Consider the following 23237-nt stretch of genomic DNA (forward strand, 5'->3'; position numbering starts at 1 on the left):
AGAGCCATCTGCATAGTTTTACATTCAAAAACATTATAACCGGGTGACACGGTGGCTCAGTGGTTAGCACTGTCGCCTCACAGCAAGAAGGTCGCTGGTTCGAGTTCTGGCTGGGTCAGTCGGCATTTCTGTGTGGAGTTTGCATGTTCTCCCCGTGTTGTTATGGGTTTCCTCTGGGTGCTTCGGTTTCCCCCACAGTCAAAAGACATGCAGTACAGGTGAACTGACTAATTGACCCTTTTCACATTTCGGAGTTGCGCAGTGAACGGGTCAATACAATAAATAATTTATTTTCAACTCTATTTGCTGAAATAATCAAAGAAAATCTTCACAGAGGTGTTATCAAGACTTTCAGAAAAAGAAAAAAAAAATTGTGTGAGGGTGATGACAGCAGCCAGAAGAGAGTACAATGTCAGATTTATTCTTAGCCCCATAGACGCTGCATTAGAAACACCTCGCTTTAGCAGTAATTAGTTTTTTTTTTTGTAATTTGACGCAAACATGATTTAATACAATCATAAATGCATATAAATGATCATACATTTAAAAAAAATCTAAATATTAAACACTTTTAAGGATTTAAGGGCATACTCACACTATGTACAGTTGCCTTGAACCAGGCCAAAGCACGCTTATCCCCCCTCCCGTCTCCCTCGACGGCCCGCACTCACATTACATTTTGGCCTGGGCACACTAATGTCATCGTTGATGCGCTGTTCAGTAAGCGCTCTCACTCAGCACAGTGGAGATTTCTGCAGTTATATCGTTTTAGTGGTCTAATATGCAATGACACGCAGTCAAATATTTCGCCGAAGAGATCAGCCACTTTTGATGCTCATAAACAATCATAAAGTCCTCGTGCTGCAGGAGTTAGGAGATTTGCTGAAGGTGCACAGCTTTCGTGCAGTGAGGGGTTTGCGTCTTTGATAATCTATGACCGTTTGCGTTCAATGAACAGAAAGACACACACACAAGCGTACTGCGCCAAAGCCCAAGTGAACCGCACTCTGGCACACCTCTTTCAACCAGGCCAGGGCCAGCCAAGTGAACCGTGCCTGAGCCCGATTCAGAGCACTCACACTTCTCAAATGATCTGGGAAACGGGCCTGGGCATGGTTCGGATAGCATAGTGTGAGTAGGCCCTAAGATTATGATGATTGTTAAACGTCCATTGGCCTAAATTGGCTGTGTATGTGTGCGAATGAGTGTGCATCAATGTTTCCCAGAACTGGATTGCAGCTGTAAGGGCATCCACTGCATAAAACTTATGCTGGATAAGTTGGCGGTTTATTCCGCTGTGGCGAACCCTGATTAACAAAGGGACTAAGTCAAAGGAAAATTAATAAATGAACATTATAGCTTATATTTGCAAATAGATTGTGCAAGTCTGGTGCATGACAACTTTTCTTGAGGTGTCAATAAATACACCCTTCTCATCCAGTGCAATCCGAGTCATATGCCATTATCGCAATGCACATTCAAAGCTTGTTTGAACTAGGGCACGTAAGTTGTATCACTATCTAAACATCTACGTATTGTATATGCATCCTGTTGTCATATGCATAGCCTTATTTCTCTCTCTCTCTCTCTCTCTCTCTCCCTCTCTCTCTCACACACACACACACATTTTTCTCAGTGTTTCCTTTACATAATTTACAGAAAACAATGGTCCTTGAGGTCAAAAAATGTATAAAGAAATAAAATGTGTATATTTTCAAAGCACAACATTATTTTAGTTACAAAAATTGCTATTTTTTGCATAAAAATTTTTATATGCATTATGAAACCAATCTACAAGTAAGAGATGTACTGCATCTTTAATGAAAATGAGCAGCTGTTACACACAAAATGCTGCTTGTTCAAACTAAAAATGAGCTAAAACAACAAAACTGAGGCTTCTTAGGGAAAACTTAAATTAAATTGTCATGTTTAATCCACTTAAATGAGTTAAGTTAACTTAATCGATTTGTGTTGGGACAACCTAAATAAATTGTGTGGAACCCTGAATTTTTTGAACAGCACACATACTAGTCACAAACCACTATTTGAACATTATATTTTCCAAAGTTAATATGTTGTTAAGGCTTCAATGGATAAAAAGCCTCAAATTAAAGAGCCCCTATTATGGGTTTTTGAAAACGAGCTAAATAAAGGGTTAAAATTTATGTTTACAACAACACCACAGTATAGCCAACCTAGTGCTGTGTTTGTTCCTTTTCATTTTTTTGATTTTTGATACAATACCCTACGCTGCAGTGCGAGATTCGCCGTCCGTTGGCTGTTAGAGGAAGGCTATTATGAATGACTATTATGTATGGGACTTTGTCAGACTTTAACGGGGACTTTCGTAAGTAACAGTTATGGTTCAAATAGACCAGTTTCTTCTTCCTCCAGATCATAACATGTAAGTGTAATAAAAATTGTTGCCTTGTTTAGTGTAGTTTGCAAAATATGTGTTTAATTGTCTGTTATGAGTTGTAATCGCGCTGCGCAGCTTGTATTTACTTACCTATTATAGATCTGTGCTTGTACTGTATCTCTCATGTTAAATCTGTATGGCGCTATTCCCATATAGCATCCAAAACCATGTTGAAAACGTGACGCGTGCTTCTTCCTTTACCGATTTAAACACATTTCTGAACTCGCGATCCTCTGCTCTTTGCCTTTGCTATGGCCAACATCAGCTGTTCATACACACGCATGACATGGTCAATTTTCAAAACAGTTCAACTTTTGCTAGTGTGTAATACTCAATGTGTGTCATTGTTATTTATTGGGATTAGGATTAAGAGTACAGTAATAAGATGGTGTTAAACTGCATTATTTCATTGCATTCTTGCATTGGTGGATGTTTCTCTCGGTCTCGCGCTGAACGCAGTCGACCAATCACGACAGACTGTGTCATCTGTCCAATCAGCGCAGATTAGCTTCGCGCTAAGAAGGGAAACAAATGAATCGCTGAACGACTCCTATAGTCGTTGGGATAATTAGGTAAAAATAAACAGATTATAAAACAATGAAAGCGTTTTTGACCTTGCCTTCATATCAGCCTGTTGTTGGAGACCCCCAAAACCAAAAAAATTACTTTTTATAATGCAAAGTAGGGGCTCTTTAACTCTAGAGTGCACATGTTTTTTCCTGTGCTCATTCTCTTCACACGTCACATGTCTATTTCTGTCAAACTGTGCGGTTTATAGCCAGAAACCTCAACCTCAAAAGTCTTGTAACTACTCCCAAACACAAAAGAGCATTCAATCCTTCACTTCATTCCCTCAGCAGTCCTGTGTCTCTCTCAGTCTGTTGTCTCTCCTTTCTCTGTTGCCTATTTCCTGTAGAGAATAAGTCAGTTGGTTATCTTGTATCGCTGCTGCTGCTGCTGACATTAGTGACAGAGAGAGTGATAAAAACCCCCTCACAACAGAATCAATACATGGTTGTGGTGTGAAGGTGCTGCTGTCGATAGTCTCTCTGGGCAAAGGCACTGCTGTAATTGGTCGGCTCTTAGTTGAGATGCTGATGGTCTACGCTAGTGATTGACCCCACATGTGACCTGCATTTTATTGTTACAGAGAGGTTTAGGGGGAAAAGAAATCTATGTTCAGGTGAACTCTGTGACATGGATCCGTTGTCTTTAGTTGCAAACGAAAAAAAAGTTACCCCTATGTGTGTGTTCAGACTAAAAGTGAAAATCATTGGTTATTGGTGACTCTTTATGTCCTGTCTGAACTGTTCAAATAATTAACCGATAGAATGTATTTAAAGAGCCCCTATTAAGCATTAAAAATGTCATATTTTGGTTTTGGGGGTCTCCTACAACAGGTTTATATGCATGCAAGGTCAAAAAATACTTTCATTGTCTTATAATATGCATTTATTTTTACCTAATTATCCCAACGACTGCCATATGATTTGTTCAGTGATTCATTTGTTCCCAAACCTCTCCTTAGCGTGATGCTAATCTGCGCTGATTAATCTGATGATCCAGTCTGTTGCGATTGGTCGACTGGGTTCAAACCCGAGAGAGAGAGAATCACCCAACACAGCTTATCAACAATTCTGAAGTAGTTAGAGTGCAGAGTGTGTGTGTGAGCCCAATGCAGGAGTGCATTAAAGCAATGTAGTTAAACACCAGCATATTGCTCTACTCTTAACCATAAGTAAAAACAATCACACACATTCAGCATTAATCCACGCAGTAGCAAAAGCTGAACTACTGTGAAACTTAACCGCCGCAAGTGTAGGAACAGAAATGACAAATGGCAGAGGATCGTGAGCTCACAAATGCATTTAAATCAGTAAAAAAGTGACACGTGCCGTGTTTTCAACATGGTTTTAAATGCGATATTTTAATATAAAGAGTTAACCGGACACAGTACAAGCCGTGTGGAGTGATTACAAGTAACAAAGCACAATTAAATACATATTTGGCAAGCTAGAGAAAACTAGGAAGCAACCATTATAAATTGCAGTTACTTACACTTGTGAAATGGAGGAAGAAACTGATCCATATGAACTTTGTACTGATAAAGTTCCAGTCAAGCTCTGACAGAGTCCTATACATCAATAGTCTTTTCTGATCCTTCCTTTAACAAACAGCAGACGAATCTCCCGTTGCAGGGTAGATCATTGCATTAATCACCAGAACATTTTCTCATCTTCAGTCATGATCAGTCCCTGCTAGTGTTTGAAGGGAAAGGCATGTTCACGTTTTACCGGATCCAGCACTTCATATTTGGTATTGTTTCATGTCGATGCTACTATGGATGATAATGTTATTGCATCCCGCATCTACTGTGGATCAGTTACTTTTCAAATGTGTGTGTGTGCGTCATGCACCACACACCAAGATTAATTCTGATTGGATATTTTCCAAAAAACATCCCTGAATGACATTCGAGTCTCGTTCTTATTAGTCAGCGAAAATGTCTGTATTTTTATTATTGTTGTCGGCATCTTCACTTAATTTGTATTTAGTTTTCGTCAGTGGAAACTTGTTCATCATGAAAATTATGATGAAAATTGTTCGGCAACTAAATTAACAATGCGCTCAACTTGAAATTGTAAGGTAACTTGCTGCAGAGCTTTTTTAATTGACTTGGATTAAAAGTTGAGTCAAGTTAATAAAGCTGTGCAGCAAGTTGCCCTTCAATTTTAAGGATAACTTACGATATACAGAGTATAGTTTTGTGACCAAAGATAAAATAAGGACTATTTATGCATAGTAATCTCTTATAAATGGCAATTAAAGGCTCAGTAATGTTCTAAACAGAAAAAGGAAATGAACGAAAAATGGAACTGTACAACTGTTTAAAATGAAATAAATAAATATAATATAATAAATATATATATTTATTTGAAAATATATTACTGTTTATTTTAAACAGTATTCAAAATACAGCATAACATTTTATAAAACAACAAAAAATATAACTATTTAACAATATAACAGTATTATAAAACATTTCAGTGCAATTAACTGATGTTAAATGGTTTGTAAATAATGCAATACTTTATTAAATCCTTAAATCCTTATTAATCCTTAACATAGTATGAAAATACAATCATTAAGCACATTACACATGTGCTTAAGTTAAGAATACAGCATTTATAGCTGTATTTATAAACGGATTACTAATGTCTGTTATTGTAGAGTTGATGCGTAACAATGCTTATTATTTACTAACAACGCTTAATAAATGATTCATAGTGTGCAGTTATTATTAAGTGTTACAGATCATTTTGAGTTGTGAGTTTGTAATTCATGTCATTCTTCACTCAGTCAGATGTTAATATTTATTACATGTGGGACCCTCAAACCCAGCTCAAGAGATCCACTGTGCTGTAGAGTTTAGGTGTGATTGTCATGACAACAGCCAATTACAGTGGACCGCAACACATCAAAATATGGTGGCTCATGACAGCTTGTCAATGATAAATAGTACATGGATACACACTTTCTAGCACTTTGGTAATGTAATTTTGAATTCAGGAGATGTCACTTTTCTAATGAGAATAAGTGCAACTGTATGGTGCTTGTTAGTGCAAATAAGAATTACATTAAGGATTTACAAAATGCAATCTGTTATTGATCTCCTTTGGAAACTAGCAATTAAGCTCGCAAGAAAATGCTACAATTTCTGCTTCACAAGGCACACTGTAAAATTGGCAATTGATAAAATGTTTAAATAGCAGAAATATCCATGTTAAAGGTCATCTATGACAAAAATCAGCTGTTTCGACAGAACTGTGTGCACACTGTAAAAAAAAGTTTACTCAACAAACTTCAGGACATTTTTGAGTTCACTCAACTTAAATTGAGTCAAGAAGTAATTGGATTGAAAGTTGAGTCAACTCAAAAATGTCATGAAGTTTGTTGCCTTAAAAATTTGAGTCCAAATCCCAGTGATATTGAGGCCCACCGCAACTTGACGTAGGAGTGCAGTTTTCCCCGCCCATCGATTGATTGATAGGCACCATGTTTCTTTAATAGTTTCTATTACGTCATTGATGACACACGAGACTTAGATGGAGGGCAGGAAGTGATTCTTCTACATAGAAATCGATATCAGAACATCAATGTTTCTGTTTTATGTTGTGTATAATTGTTTAAATTGGCCAGTATAAAAAATGCATAACAGCTTTAATAGACTTCCAAAAGTTTCTGCTCATAAAGGGGGGGGGGGTGTTCAATAAACTGGCTGAAAAACGGAAGAAAAGGCGGCATGTAATAAACATTCATTCAATCCATCCAATCCATCACTGACTGCTGTTTATCTGATGTAACGCAGGAGAAGCAGACATGCACATGGGAATGGTGGGTGGGGAGAAGCAGCTCATTTGCATTTAAATCCACAGGCTACAAAAACAGATACACTGTAGACAGACACAAAAATGGGCAGATTCTGGAAGCTATAAAAAATAATCTGATGCGTATTTTGAGCTGAAACTTTACAGAGACATTCTGGAGACACGAAAGGCTTATCCTATATTATGTAAAAGGGGTAAAATAGGCGCCCTTTAAACCAATATTTTTGCTTGTGTTTGTTCGCAGTAAGAAGACATACGTTAATCTGCCAAATAAATAAAAAATGTTAGATGAAGGGTTATATACAGATCCAGTATATAACATTTATAATTGCTAATATTGCCTGGACTAATCACAATGAGTTTAATTATTTGTTGAAAGCAGGAGTAAGGTTTGGGTCAACAAAAAATAATTGAAGTAATAGAATGGAAGTACAAGTAGAAAATAATAGAGTGAGAATCTGAGGAACTACTTACTAATAATAATTAGTTGAAGCTGTTTGTCAGTTTTAACAGTGCACCATCTTTAGTAAACCAATTACTTTCCCCATTATTCTGTTGCACTCAGACTCAATTATAAAATACATATTAAATATCAGTTTGCACTTCACATTTGCAGGTTCACATTAGGAAAGTAAAAATACGAAATATTTTTGGGCATAAAAACTTGTAATTACTTCACACTGAAATTATGTCTTTCAAACTTGAGAGTGCTAAGTTGTCAGAGGACTCATTGGAAAGAAACGCTTCAGTCTACATTTTTTGTGAAAGAGCAAAAATGTACTTCAACATACTGTATACAAATGGTTGCACATTAGGGTTAGGGTTCATTTAGATAACATTGAGAATTCATAAAAAATCATAAATCAATATTTGTTGGAGATGTTTTCATCCACTCTGGGGTGGTTTTGAGTCCTTATTTGACCACAGCTTTCTCTGTTATTCAGCAAATGATGAAAGGGTAGTAAATTTGCCCATAGTGTATTGTAGTGTATAGTTTTTTTTTTTTTTTTTAATTTCCAAGCATTTTCCCAAAATGTGTGCCAAAAAAAGATGTCACCAAAAATAATTCTATTTGGGGAAACAGAAAGTTGTGGCCAAATTAAGACTCAAGGATTTAAAATTTTCATGTATTTAATATATAAACAGTTTATAGTCATTTACAATGTGTTGTTTTAATTATAGTATGACCAAGGTCAAAATTATTAGCCCCTTTAAGCTATTTGTTTTCGATAGTGTCCAGAACAAACAATCGCTATACAATAACTTGGCTAATTACCCTAACCTGCCTAGTTAACCTAATTAACCTAGTTAAGCCATTAAATGTCACTTAACGCTGTTTAGAAGGGTCTTGAAAAATATCTAGTATAATATTATGTACTGTCATCATGGCAAAGATAAAATAAATTAGTTATTAGAAATGAGTTATTAAAACTATGTTTAGAAATGTGTTGATAAAAATCATCTCTCAGTTAAACAGAAAATGTGGGAAAAATAAACAGGGGGGTGGGGGGTGGTAATAGGTCTGACTTCAACAGTATATATATATGTGTGGACAGTATTTATATATAAAAGAAACTTACTGTTAACGTTACTAATATTGCTATTTTATTGCACTATAACCTGCTTGAAAATCAACTTTATATACACTATACATTCTTGATTTGTCAGAGAAAATCAAAATAAGCAGCTCAGCTCTCAGAACATAGCACCCACACTATAATCTGCTGTTTTACTCCATATAAAAGTCAGAAAGTTTTTAGATGATTAATAATGAATTATTAAAACTATCATGTTTAGAAATGTGTCGAAAAAAAATCATCTTTCTGTTAAAAAGAAATTGTGGAAAAAAATAAACAGGGGGGCTAATAATTCTGACTCCAATGTTCAAAATGCAATAAATGTAATTGATTAACTCAAGACCAAATGGGAAATTAGAAGCATGGCTTTTAAACATATTTTAGGGATTTCTCCCCAGCTAAAGTTTAAAGTTTTTATAGATTTTTGTTTTTTTGCTGATTTTGGCAGCCTGTTGTTATGCTATTATTTTTTTATACTTCTGCGCCTACTATAGTAAAATAGAAAACATTTATAATAATCAAATAGTGGAAAATTAGATAATATTTATAAGCAAATTAATCGTAATAATAATAATAATAGCCAAAAAAAAGCTACTTTTGTGAGGCAATAAAATAAATGAGACCCTTGGGTTTGCTATAGCCCGATATGTTCTTAATCCGGCCCTGATCGCTTCAATAAAATATCAATCAAATAAGGGTTTAGCACAAAAGTAATCTAAATGTAATCCATTATGTTAGCATAAATGTGTAATCTAAATGATTATATCCCTGAATGCACTTTCTGTCATATGAATTGTAATCAGTTACTCATTACAAATTACAAGTAATGGAATTGGTACTGAGAGTCATCACTTTCCAGAATACTCAATTGTAGATGTCGTGACCATTGTACTGGAAACAGATATATATCTTTTAATCGTGTCTTTTTATTGAGCTTATTCTGCAATGCAATTCTCGTTTCTGCGATTGTTTTAGGACTTCCGATTCAGTTGACTATGGGAGAAATTACTAGGAATAACAAATGGCACAAAGCGGTCAAACTACATACTCTACAACTAAGTGTTCATGACAATATGTGAAAACTAAAGTAATATAATTACAAAATATTAGTCTGCAACATCAAGCAGCATATAACAAGCTTTTTCTCAGCTAAAAATGAATGGAAGTGAATGTGACCGGAAGACCGTTTCAATGGCACCCGCCCACTCTGTATGTGAAGAATAAAGTCAATAACGTCACACCTGCACAAAGTGTCCAGTATCTTATAATGGAATCGTATTGATGTCCCTTCATAAAACATTCAGACAACTGCTCCATGAAGCACCGGAGACATCTGATTTTAAATATATTGACATTGTACGTTGAAGATATGTTATAGATGTAGCTTACTGTATATAGAGTAATGGCACACCTGTGTAAAAGTGCACTGGCTGGACAAACCCATTCATGATCAAAGAGCATTTGATCATTACTCTTCATTCTTTGCGTCTGAGTTCGATTTATGACTGCATAATCAACATCCCGCTAATCATCGTCATAACAAGGGATCAAAAAGAAAGCTTGCGTTGGTTATATAATCAGGGCCAAATAGATTTTCCCCCTGTCAGTGAAAGGTTTTGCCGGATACAAATGACAGGAACAACAGCATGGCTCCTGATCAAACCACTCAGACAACTATAAAGACGTTTCATTTTCCATCTTGAATGTTTTTGTCCCCAGTGAACAGCGGAGACAGAGGAAGCAGTCAGCCAGTGTTTAATAAGGTGTTGGGAAACAGTTTTGATTTGGATTGGTGGATAATTGGAGGCCCAAAGCTATGCAGCACAGTCAGATTAAACAAGACGTCCTGGTCCAAGAGCAGTCGAGCGGCAATTTACTGTTTACTTTCTATCCAAATGAGCTTGTCTACTATTGTACGAGAATTTTTTTTGTGTGTGTGTGTGTTTGCGTACTGTAATTTGTTTCGCTTTAAAAGCAGCAGCTTAATTGGAATAACACATTAGACCACTTGTCGTAAGTGAGGTTGCCAACTATTTTTGCTTGCACAGCTGTCATTGTAATATTGTAGGATAAAACAGCCTTGATTTATCTGGAGAACAGTCAGTCTTTCCAGATATAGCAGACTTTTTTCAGCCCAAAACCCGGCAAAATGCACAAAAACTGCCAAAAATATAAATATTATAAATATTAAATTGTAATAATAATAATTATATAATTATAAATATTAGATTAATATTGTATTTAATTTTAATTAAGTCAAAATTAATCTAGTTCAACTGTCTGAATCTTTAACCATACAGCAAGTAACACCAGCAGTCACAGAACACAACCACAACATAACCAGGTCTCATCAAAACACTGCCCCTTATCACCCACACACTGCACTTAATATTAGAGCATGTTTTACTTTCGTCCTATTTGGTGTTTTAAATTCTTTTAAACATGATTAGGTGCTGCTTGTCAATCAAACAATGCTTCTGTGTTTGTTCCTGCTGTCAATTGTGGAAAAAAATGATTGATAAAAGTGTCATGATAAAGTGCTGCCAGTTTAACTTCTGGCGCTGCATGATGTGTTTGCATGCGAAGGAGAGCCAGGGAGTCAGCTTTTGAGACAGCTTTCCTTCACCTCCTCTTGCGGGTGGACCCACGCGGTGTACGCTATGCACTGGTCACTACTAACTGATTTGAGTAGGAGCAGTTATGTTTTGTTAAGTAAGTTGCATATTAAATTTACGTTTTAAAACTGCCCAAATTTGTTGACCCGCCTATGCCATTTCTTACCCACACAGAAAACTGCCCAATCTGGCAACACTGAAAACAGTGTGTTATTAAATGTCTCAAAGATGGTAATGGCAATTTTTGCAAAAAAATAAAAAAAAGTCTAAAGAAGCTTAAAGAAGAAATCTTTAAGCATTTTTAACCATAATATTTTTGATAAATCATTTCTTTCGTCTTTGCCATGATGACAGTATACTAGTTTACTAGTTGTTATTAAGTTATTTTGCCTAGAATTATTCTAACAAGGCAAGTCATTGGAGCTAATAAAACAATTATTTATTTATTTTATATTTTATTTTATATTTTATTGCAATTTTATTTTATTTACATTTTATTTTTTCCCCCACAAGTCCAAAGACGTGTTATAGGTGAATTGGGGAAGCTAAATTGTCCATATTGTATGCATGTGAATGATTGTGTATGGGTGTTTCCCACTGATGGGTTGCAGCTGGAAGAGCATCTGCTGCGTTAAACATATGCTGAATAAGTTGGCGGTTCATTCCGGTGTGGCGACCCCAGATTAATAATGGGACTAAGCCGAAACGAAAAGGAATGAATGAATGAATTTTATTTTTTCTTATATTGAATAAAATTTTTCATTTTAAATACATTTTCATATGCATTTATGCAATATGTGCAAGATATATATATATGCAAGATGTGAAAATGTCCATCCTCTGTTAAACAGCACTTGAAAAGTATTTAAAATATAATTCAGATAATTCAAATTTCAACTCTATATAGAGTAAATCTTACATATTTACATTTGTTGACTATTCAATTTAAGAATTACAATGCAGCCACCAAAATACTAATTTGATCGTAAATTTAAATCTTTATAATTTGCTACCATCATTTAAATCACCAAGTTTCACACATTTGTCAGCAAGATGCATGTTTAAATTATAATAAAAGTTAGTATAATCACTCATTCTTTAAAGGTGCAGTATGTAATTTTTTTGACTCCTCTAAAGACTAAAGACCTCTAAAAACCATTATATGTTTGCAGATATTTCAGAATCATGCTAAGTGAATATTCTTGTTTATCTGAAAAACAATGCTGAAGTCAGATATTCTGTGCATTACGTGCCGAAATGTCTGTCTTTGTTTTGGTTATTTAACCGGCCCAATGCCAGTTTAGCCAATTATATTTCAGCACACCGGGTTGCCTTGGTGGAAAACCGCGTATTTCATTAATTCAGTTAGGAAGGCTCTCAAGGCATGCATCCGCGACCAAAATGCGACCTCTGGTGGACAGTAGCAGACTTCGAAATGAGATGCAGATTCAGAGTTCAACATGAGGTGGTTATTAATTAGCAAATAATATAAATATTACAAACGTAAACATTTGATTACATGGTAACCATGTATCCTAACAACATGCTACGTGACGAGATTTGCATTGATAAGAAATTTGACTGCTCTCACTCAGATGAAACATGACAGAAATTTAAATACAGCTATTCAGAAGCACATTATTCTAATAACCACATATTAAACCTCTTTAACATTATTGAATGTACATGCTGAATCACTGATATGCGTTGCCTTGCACTGAATCACAGTTGTAAAGTTCAATTTCAAACAGTTGATCTGCTGCTGCTTTCAGGAGTATGGCAATGCATGTCACGTAAAGTGGCATTCAAACTCACATTATCAGCATTTAACACTGAATAAAGCTCATAAGCTGTACCTGAGGTTATCACTGTTAGTTTATCCTGCTGTTTAGCTGCAAGAAATAGAAGCCGTTTCTAAAATATACATTTCAGGTGTTGTTTAAAACAAAAACTCCTTTTAATATAGAAAATATTCCTTCTATCACGTGCCATAGATTTTATTTAGAACACGCCTTTAGGCTCGATAGTCAGGCATGCTCCTGTTGGTGTTGTCAATCTGGCAACCTCCGCTTGTGTGTGTTTTGAACCAGGAGTGCAATACCTAGTTTAACCACTTGGTGTCAAACTTACATACTGCACCTTTATTATATAGGTCAGATTAGGCATGATGTTTCAATTTTACATAAATATATCTGTATTTCTAAATGAAAGCTGGACATTATTTAACATATTTTGATGATTAATTTTTTACAGAGTTATTCTAAACCTTAAAGAGCCCATATTATGGGTTTTTGAAAATGCCCTTCCATGTAGTGTGTCACACAGCTCTAAGTGAAGTGAAATATCCAGCTAAGGCTTAAATCTGTAAGTGTACAGTGTTTAAAACTATTGATTCATCTATAAAAGAGTCGACTCATAGTGCTTCAAACGAGTCGTCTTGATAACGAGTCATTAGGTGTTTCGCGATGACGCAGCTACGAAACACAAGTAGTTGGGCGCGCAAACCCGGGAGATTTGAAACCTGCGGCCCCGCCCACTAACAGAAAAAAAAGTCTCACACACACACAGAGACACACCGGTCGAATGAAGTCAGGCTGTGCAGATGGATATTATGGACAGTCTAATCAAAGATGAAACATCAGCAATATAGCCCAGCCTTGAGCAGTTCTGAGTGCTTCTGAAAACTATATGCTTTCAAAGAAGACTTCATCAGTTTGTTAAAGGAAGGATCAGTGAAGACTGTCTGAACATGGATCAGTGCATCATGAATCATTTTCTACCCCCATTTCACCAGTGTAAGTACGTGCGACTAAAACTGTTGCCTCGTTTACTCTAGCTTGCAAATTATGTATTCAGTTGTGTTTTGTTACTTGTAACTGCGTGTGCTGTATCAGGTTAACTCTTTATATTCCCATATCGCGTGTAAAGCCACGTTGAAAACGCGACGCGTGCCGATTTGTTTACGGATCGTCAGCTGTTTACACACATGCAACGGACAAGTTTTAAAATATTTCAGCCCAATATTATTGTCTCCTCGTGTGTTTAACGCACGGGTATTCGCGGATATAACTAAGCGCCGCTCCTCTATGGACGCGCCGGCCCTGTGTGTGTGTGTGTGTGTCTGTGTCTCCTCGTGTGTGTAACGCACGGGTATTCGCGGATATAACTGAGCGCCGTTCCTCTATGGACGCGCCGGCCCTGTGTGTGTGTGTGTGTCTGAGTCTCCTCGTGTGTGTAACGCACGGGTATTCGCGGATATAAGTGAGCGCCGCTCCTCTATGGACGCGCCGGCCCTGTGTGTGTCTGTCTCCTCGTGTGTGTAACGCACGGATATTCGCGGATATAACTGAGTGCCGCGCCCTCTCTATTCAGTCGCTCCTCTATGGACGCGCCGGCCCTCTGTGTGTGTGTGTGTGTGTCTCCTCGTGTGTGTAACGCACGGGTATTCGCGGATATTACTGAGCGCCGCGCCCTCTCTATTCAGCCGGTCCTCTATGGACGCGCAGGCCCTGTGTGTGTGTGTGTGTGTGTGTGTGTGTGTGTGTGTGTGTGTGTGTGTGTGTGAAAAGAGCAAGAAGACTGTGACCTCCTCGCCAGTTCTTGGACTTTTTGCTCAATAAAATAGTTAGTCGTCAGTATTTTCTAGTCCATCGTCTGTGTTTACATTCACCCACTGGCAGCCAAAATCCACTATGAAGCGTGTATGCACTGTGACTACTTTTATATTGTAGATTAGCAGCTGGGCATTTCACTCTGTCTCGCGCTGAAGCCTGTCAGTGTCGACCAATCGCAGCAGGCTGTCATCGGTCCAATCAGCGCAGATTAGCTTCGCGCTGAGGAGGGGTTTGGGTACAAATGAATCGCTGAACGATTCATATGGGAGTCGCTGGGATAATTAGGTAAAAATAAATGCAGATTATAAGACCATCAAAGTGTTGTTTGACCTTGCATGCATATTAGACTGTTGTTGGAGACCCTTACAACCTAAATATGACCCTATTTCATGTATAATATGGGCTCTTTAAGAGAGACACTTTGCTTCCATTTAGTATGTTTTCAATGTATATGATATCACTTTTGTAAATTTAATCTGACAGATCTCTCTTACATGAACAATATATTATGAGAATTTATATGAAATATCTGAATATGAGATCTTTTGACGCTTACGATAAAATTCTTGACATGTTGATGCATCACCCACAAAAATGACTTCAAATTTATTTCAAATGTTCAATAAATCACCCATTTCCAAAAATTATTAAACATTTGTTAAGAATTATGTGATTTACATGAATTTCAATGGTTTCTACCAAATCCCCAACACTTTCAGGCTTGTATAACTGTGTACTTAAATGTGCACACACACAGGAGTCAATTCATGCAGTATAATAAATCCATAATAATTGGTCAAGACTAAAAGTGTTCTGAAGCCATTAAAACGCAATTGAGAATCTAGACAACCATTTGTACTCAAGACAAGGTGTATTAATGTGCTCATTACTGTTGCTTTGCTTTGAAAACAGTCTTTTCTGAAGTCTTTCTACAAGCGTCATTTGCACTCACTGCATGAGGGTGAAATGATGCATGCTCATAAATGCATTCCTTTTAAATGAGGGTTTATTATATGGGAAACACTTGTACTGCTGTTTCATCTGATTGCATGGGTTTGCACTAGGCGTGCAACAATACAAACTTATTCCAGTTCAGTTTTACAGTCAATCGGGCTAAACAATATATCGTTTGAGCATCGATATCGCAATGTGATTATCTGCAATAGTCACATCGAAGGATTAGATGATTTATTAAAGATTAAAAAAATAAATCACTTTTGTTTTTATACACAATTACCAAATATTATTATTTTATTAAATTATTCATACAAAAATGACCATGTTATTTTACTTTTGATTGTTTAATTACTGGACGTACTGTTCGACTTTGCTTGTAATTTACTATAATTTATGCAGAAGCACCGCATAGAAAAAGACCCATGGATCATCCCAGTCAATCTAAATGAATGAAATCTTTTCAAATGGAGCCATTGAAATCATCTGGGTGAAATTTTATTCATATCGCAATATATTTCACAGCAAAACAAAATATCACAATGTTAGATATTGTTTCCAATATCGTGCAGCCCTAATGGTCATGGTTTCGGAAGGGTTCGATATTTTTTTTTTTTAGATTAGATTCAATTTATTATCATGTACATGTACAAGTACAATCAATGCAACGAAATGCAGTTTAGGTCTAACCAGCAGTGCAATAGCAGCAAGTGCAGAGCCTTAGCTTAGCTCTTAGCCCGCCGCGCTACCCCCGTCTTTGTTTACGTTCTCGACGCCGCCTTCGAGCACTTCCGCCCGGCCGGGAAGGGGGCTCAACCTCGGGTGTACTGGCGATCTCAGGGATGATTCGAAGATTGCTAATAAAACTGTCCGGAACGCAGAAACCAATATCCAAGATCTCCTGTCGGGTGTAAGATGTAAAAGCACTACAGTTCTGCACGAACAGACCCGAAATGAGCAGGAACAATACTGCAAAACTGCAGAAACTGGAGAAACGCTGGGCCTCGCGATGTGTACACGCTACTATCTTGGCTCTTACATATATGTTTAGTAAAAAAAAAAATGGGACACTGTCAAATAAAAGTAGAGGAAAAAAAACTCTAAGCATAAAATAAAATAATAATAATACAAAATGGCAATTAAAATAAAGAGCTTTTCAGCTGTTTTTAGTTACATAATATAAATTAAAATTAAAGATGAACCATTATTAAGCTATATAGCTATTCAGTCATGAGCAGAGTTATTAATTTCATTACATTTTGTTGTTTGATTAATATTAAAAACTCAGACAGCAGGAATAAGAGGTTTTTACTTTACAACCCACCGATAGAGCCCAATGAGAAAGCTACAGAAAGCACACTTTATTTATTTTATTACTTTAATTACTTATTTTTTATTTGTTACTTAATTTAAAGCATAGCCAATTGAATCTCGGGCAGTTAAACATAATAATTGGTCATAATTGAGTTTTACTGTTGAGAAGCAAGGCTTGATTTGCGCATTGTAACTTTTATTCACCTGTTCGATTCTCTTTGTGCTTTGAGGTTCAATGTTTAAATAACAACAGCATATGCACTTAGTTAAACAGGGATAGCGGATTTAATACAGACATGCGGCCCACATCACTTTCATTTTCACTTGAAAGCGTCCCTACTGTAACTTTTGCGCTCTCCGGACATTTACTCAAGGGAGCCGTGTTTCAGCGCATGGACATACATTCTAACATGCACAGAGACAGTTCAGAGATTAAAGGAATGGGAAAAATACAACTTTAAAAGCAAACCAAAAAAATATATATATTTCCATATGCGTATTGAAGCTTGGAGGTCATATTATATTCAGTGCTGCACCATTTCTACACGATTTTTGTAAACTACACCATATTTAACTGTAATATGAACTGTATTTTACTGTAGACGTTTTGCAATATGTTACTGTATTTTAGAGTTGTCAGAATTTACTGTATTTACAGTAAAAATATACATACAATTCTGTAAATTCATATGCAACAAGACAAATTGCACTCAAAAAGGAATTTTGCTGCTTGATGTACTATAGATATAAAGTTTTTTTGGAAGACAACTTAATTGTTCTGTGTTTAATCCACTTAAATTTGGATTAAATGAACTTAATTGATTTGTGCTGGGACAACATAAAGGAATTGTGTGGAACCCTGCTTTTTTACACTGTATACTGTATGTAATGTAAGTGTAAATACAGTATTTTGCTGTAATTTACTTACTGTAATTTTCTTACAGTAAGTTACTGGCAAACTGCTGCCTGTAAGTTATACAGGAAATTGTTAACAGTGTAGATTGCATCTTTCACCATCAGTTTTCTCTACAAAAGTAGATCTATATCCTTCAGATACCCCGTGCAGATCTTACAGTGAATATTGTATTCAGAATAGCATAGCACCATAAGATTTCTGCATATTCCAATCCAGACCTGGACAATCCATCATTCAAAAATGTGAACACTGGAGTCTGTAAAGGAAAGCGTTGCATATATGGCTTGTAATGTGGTCCCACAAGAGAGCCGTAAATAATATAGGTGTTTTGAATGACATTTATGCCCATTCTTGGCATAGACCTGTCACATTTGGAGGCTTGATGGGTCTTTTCATCTAAAAATAATTTGGCAAATGCTCCCTTCTGATGGCAAGTAATATATTGGTAATGCTGCGGAGTGACAACCATTTTCTGCCTCTGTCACCGCGCACAAATGTGCCTTTTCTCTCCAGCTCTGACAGCATTCTCAGACTGCACAATCAATTAGGCTGAAATGAAGTGAGTTGCAAAGGCGACAGAGGGTTTTTTGGGTTTTGTTGAGGTACATTGGGGAAAATGAGATGGAAAGTTTCTGCAAATAATTATCAATTGTGTGTTCAGACTGACGTGATTTCTTCATTGTTTTGTTCGCTCAGCTTCTGTGAATAATTTAGAAAATTTAAGATTAGGGCTAATTAAGATAATGCTTTCTTTCAGTCAATTGTTGAGATTATTTTATAATAATTGTATTATATAATTATTTGTATTGAAAGTGTTGAAAAATGCTTTTCTATGAAAACGGTTCAAAAATGTGCTTATCATGCTTGTTTTTTAATTGGTCTAATTGTAATTAAATTACTTTCGATTGTGCAGTGTTATTGTTGTAGCATAGAAAATGGTTAGCATTTGTAATATTATGAATTTATTTTAAAGCATTAAAATAAATTTAGTTCTGTCTAAAATGCCGGACAAAAGTCTTGTCATTGCTGCCAGTTGTAAAAGCAACAATTAATAACTTGACTTCTAGTTGATGATTTGGAAAAGTGGCAGAAGGTAGATATTTCTGATGAATCATCTGTTGAACTGCATCCCAATCATCACAAATACTGCAGAAGACCTACTGGAACCCGCATAGACCCAAGATTCTCACAGAAATCAGTCAAGTTTGGTAAAGGACATCATGGTTTGAGGATACATTTAGTATGGGGGCGTGTGAGAGATCTGCAGAGTGGATGGCAACATCAACAGCCTGAGGTATCAAGACATTTGTGCTGCTCATTACATTACTAATCACAGGAGAGGGCAAATTCTTCAGCAGGATAGCGCTCCTTCTCATACTTCAGCCTCCACATCAAAGTTCCTGAAAGCAAAGAAGGTCAAGGTGCTCCAGGATTGGCCAGCCCAGTCACCATACATGAACATTATTGAGTATGTCTGGGGTAAGATGGAGGAGCCATTGAAGATAAATCCAAAGAATCTTGATGAACTCTGGGAGTCCTGCAAGAACGCTTTCTTTGCCCTTCCAGAAGACTTTATTAAGAAGTTATTTGAGTCATTGCAGAGATGTATGGATGCAGTCCTCCAAGCTCATGGAAGTCATACACAATATTAATTCTTTTTCCACTGCACCATGACTTTATTTTCTATACTGTACATTTTTTTCTGCTAAGTGGCAAGCAAAGTCAGACCTTACTGTCCTAATTAAACTTAAAAATCAAGGCATGATCATATTTTTTTAGGTAAAATAAGCGTAATATAGAGCCCTTATGATCAACTTAATTGTTTCTAAAGGACTTTTGTCAGGTAATCTAAATGTATAAGTCAGTGACCCAGAAAAACATTTTCAAATGTAAGTGTGTGTGAGTATTAGTAAGTGCTAGCAGGTGATGCATAATTATTAAATAGTATTTTTCTGAATAAATTCTATATCATTTTGAGAAGACAAGATGATAAAGTGAAAATCCAAGTTAAATATAAAAATCTATATATGAATGTTAAAATAGGTGATGTGCAATAGATTACAATTAACAAATCTTCAAATTAAATAAATAAAATATCATAAAACATTTTATTGTTTATGTTAATCATGTTAATATCTGTATAATAAATGTTTGGTTTATATTTACATTTGATTAATCTGTTTATTTATTTGTTACATACTGTATATAATCTTTGGGGAAAAATACAGTAAACAGTATGGTGAGAGCATAACATTATTAAAAACAATATTTACATCACATTAATGCCATTTCCCTAAAAATCCATCATAACTGATCATCATTAAATCTGGCTCAGTTAATAATTTGTAATAATTACCAATTTAATTACACAGTGGCTTAGCACTGTCGCCTCACAGAAAGAAGGTTGTTGGTTCGAGTCCTGGCTGGACAACCTGGCATTTCTCTGTGGAGATTGGATGTTCTCTCTGTGTTGGCGTGGGTTTTCTCCAGGTGCTCTGGTTTCTTTCACATTCCAAAGACATGCGCTATAGGTGAACTGAATAAACTAAATTGTCCATAGTGTATGAGTGTGTGTTTGTGAATAAGTGTGTGTGGGTGTTTTTCAGTAATGGGTTGCAGCTGGAAGGGCACCCGCTGTGTAAAGCATATGCCGGAATAGTTGGTGCTTCATTCTGCTGTGGTGACCCCTAATAAATAAGGAACGAAGCCGAAGGAAAATGAACTAATAAATAATTTTAAGTGACACTGACTGCACAGCTAATGTATTTGACTGATAAAGAGAAGCACTGCTTGTGTGTTTTGCGTGGGCATTATTTAACTAACTTCTTTTCACATTTTATTCCTCAGCCCTCACAAATGTGAAGTTATGGGCCATTGACCGGCAGTGTTTCCAGACCATCATGATGAGGACAGGACTCATCAAACATGCAGAGTACATGGAGTTCCTGAAGAGGTGAGCCCTTACTGCTTTCATTTCTATTTATTCATCTCTAACCCCTGATGCAAGAGGTCTGTCCCCCACCAGTATGCAATAAAAAGAAATTGATTTTCATCATGAATGGATAACACAGGAGTCAGTGCTTACACAATCGCAGACTTTACACTCGCTGTCCTTTGCAGTGTGTGTGTGCTGTTAATTTCCCGGGTGATGGGTTTTGATTCGAACAGTTAGAAAGGTGAAACGGCATATTGCTCTCAAATGTTTCTAATCAACTGTTGTTATATTTCGTCAGGTTTTCTTGAGGAAAGCGAAAGGTATTGGTTAGAGAGCAGGTAATGATTAGAGTGCTACTGCTTTCTTCTTGTTTGAGTCTAATTCATCTTCTTCCACACACTTATAGTGGCGAAATATTGATTTTTAAGCCATGAGCTGTTTGTGAATAGCTTTGCTCAGATAGATCGTACTTAGTTTTATTATTTAATATCGATTAGTCTACTTTGTCATAAAATGCATTCATTACTCTGCCAGTAATGTTGAATGCATTATGTAATGATGCTGCAAAGATGCTGTGAATGGTTGCTAGGCTCCAAAAGACCAATTGTTGTTGCCACCAGGCAAAATTGTTAGTCTAATTTAGTAGAAACTCAATAACACATCTATTCGCTATAAACCAGATGCATTGACGGATCATTTATGGACAAATAGTAAACTGTAAGACATCACTAAATTAAGTATCAACCATGGATTCCATTTGGAAATGTGGAGTTCAATGGTCTCTTTTGCACATTTTGTTGACATCACAACCATATGCCAACTAATTCTCATTAGAGTATGGGTAGACAGTATTCTTAGCATTGGAACTACCAGAATTCTAGAACTACTATAATTATTCTGACTGTTCTTATATAAGACGTCATATTGTAACGTCATATTTTCAATCAAAGCTTCTATTGAGATATTAAAGTTAAGCTATGAATGTCTGTCCTCATATTTAATGAAGTCATTACCTTAAAAATACAATATTTTTGGAAATACAGTATATAAATGTGTAGTTAAGTTACTAGACGACTAGTGAGGGTCTGTGCCTCACTTTCACAAACAGAGGAGCTTTTTTGCAGCACTGAATATGCTGTTTTGAAAGACATATCTGAAGTAAAGTTATGTTTTGCTAGCAGAAAATTATGTTTAATGGGTGACGCAGTGGTGCAGTAGGTAGTGCTGTCGCCTCACAGCAAGAAGGTCGCTGGTTCGAGCCTCGGCTGGGTCGGTTGCCGTTTCTGTGTGGAGTTTTCATGTTCTCCCTGTGTTCGTGTGGGTTTCCTCCGGGTGCTTCGGTTTCCCCCACAGTCCAAAGACATGCGGTACAGGTGAATTGGGAAGGCTAAATTGTCCGTAGTGTATGAGTGTGAGTGAGTATGGATGTTTTCCAGAGATGGGTTGTGGCTGGAAGGGTATCTGCTGCGTAAAACATGCTGGATAAGTTGGCGATTCATTCCGTTGTGGCGACCCTGGATTAATAAAGGGACTAAGCCGAAAAGAAAATGAATGAATGAATGAAAATTATGTTTATGTTAGCAGGAAGTTGCAAGGCAACAGAGGCACGCATATTCAAAGTCATGGAAAAAGTAGCAGACACTGAAATGCATGTGGTCATTTTGACCACTAAGGTACCTAAAGATAGAAATACTTATAGCTCTTCTGTGTATTGTAATTAAAATTTTTCTCTGTAGTTCTAGTGTTAATATTTGCTAATACTGCTCCACCAACAGATATTCTCCTGACTATAAGAAACTTTGCCAGTACATGTCAAATTAAACTTACCCTAAAACTAGTCTACTGACACTCTAATGAGAAAGGGTCCATCAAAATAAAGTGAGACCTTTTTTCCTCTATCACGATACATTATGGAAACGGTTGTTGGTAAGTTTTTATATATCACAAACACCACACTAGACCTTGTTTTGGATGGAAGGAGATGTACAGTAGCCATTGCATCAAAGCATTAGTAACATGGACAGACTCTAAAACTGGGAGCAGCCATCTATGAGCTGTTTTATGGGCAAATGATTTCTCTGAGGGACTGAGGATTTTGAATTTCTGGACAAACAGATTAATCTCATTAGTCTTGTTCAATGCAACTCCTGCTGCATCATTTTGATTCAAGCCAGTTTTCACAAAATAAAAGCACAAATCTAAATCCCTCCATTGTGCTACAGGGAAATATATATATATTTTTTAATTGCCTAAAATACCTTGTTTGTTTCCATTAGAGAAATGAAAAATACTGCAACTAGTAATGCACTGAAAAAAAGTCGCCTGAAAATGTTGGTAACAATTAACACTGGAACTACCAGAATTCTAAAACTATAGAATTACCACAGTGGTCATTCTGATCGCTCTCATATAAGACGTCATATTGTCACGTCATATTTACACTCAAAGCTTCTATTGAGATATTAAAATTAAGCTTTGAATGTCTGTCGTCAAATTTAATCAAGT

At 36.4% G+C, this 23237-nt stretch overlaps 1 protein-coding gene across 1 annotated transcript in view; it reads left to right on the plus strand.

Annotated features, from left to right (window-relative positions):
• Nucleotides 1-23237, plus strand: part of LOC130238835 (cGMP-dependent protein kinase 1-like) — a 227385-nt gene that overhangs the window by 162100 nt on the left and 42048 nt on the right. Inside the window, exon 5 of the mRNA XM_056469951.1 lies at nt 20645-20750. Within this exon, the coding sequence (XP_056325926.1) occupies nt 20645-20750 (106 nt within the window). The remainder of the gene's footprint in view (nt 1-20644; nt 20751-23237) is intronic.

The sequence above is a fragment of the Danio aesculapii genome, chromosome 12, assembly GCF_903798145.1.
Source record: "Danio aesculapii chromosome 12, fDanAes4.1, whole genome shotgun sequence".
Taxonomy (NCBI): domain Eukaryota; kingdom Metazoa; phylum Chordata; class Actinopteri; order Cypriniformes; family Danionidae; genus Danio; species Danio aesculapii.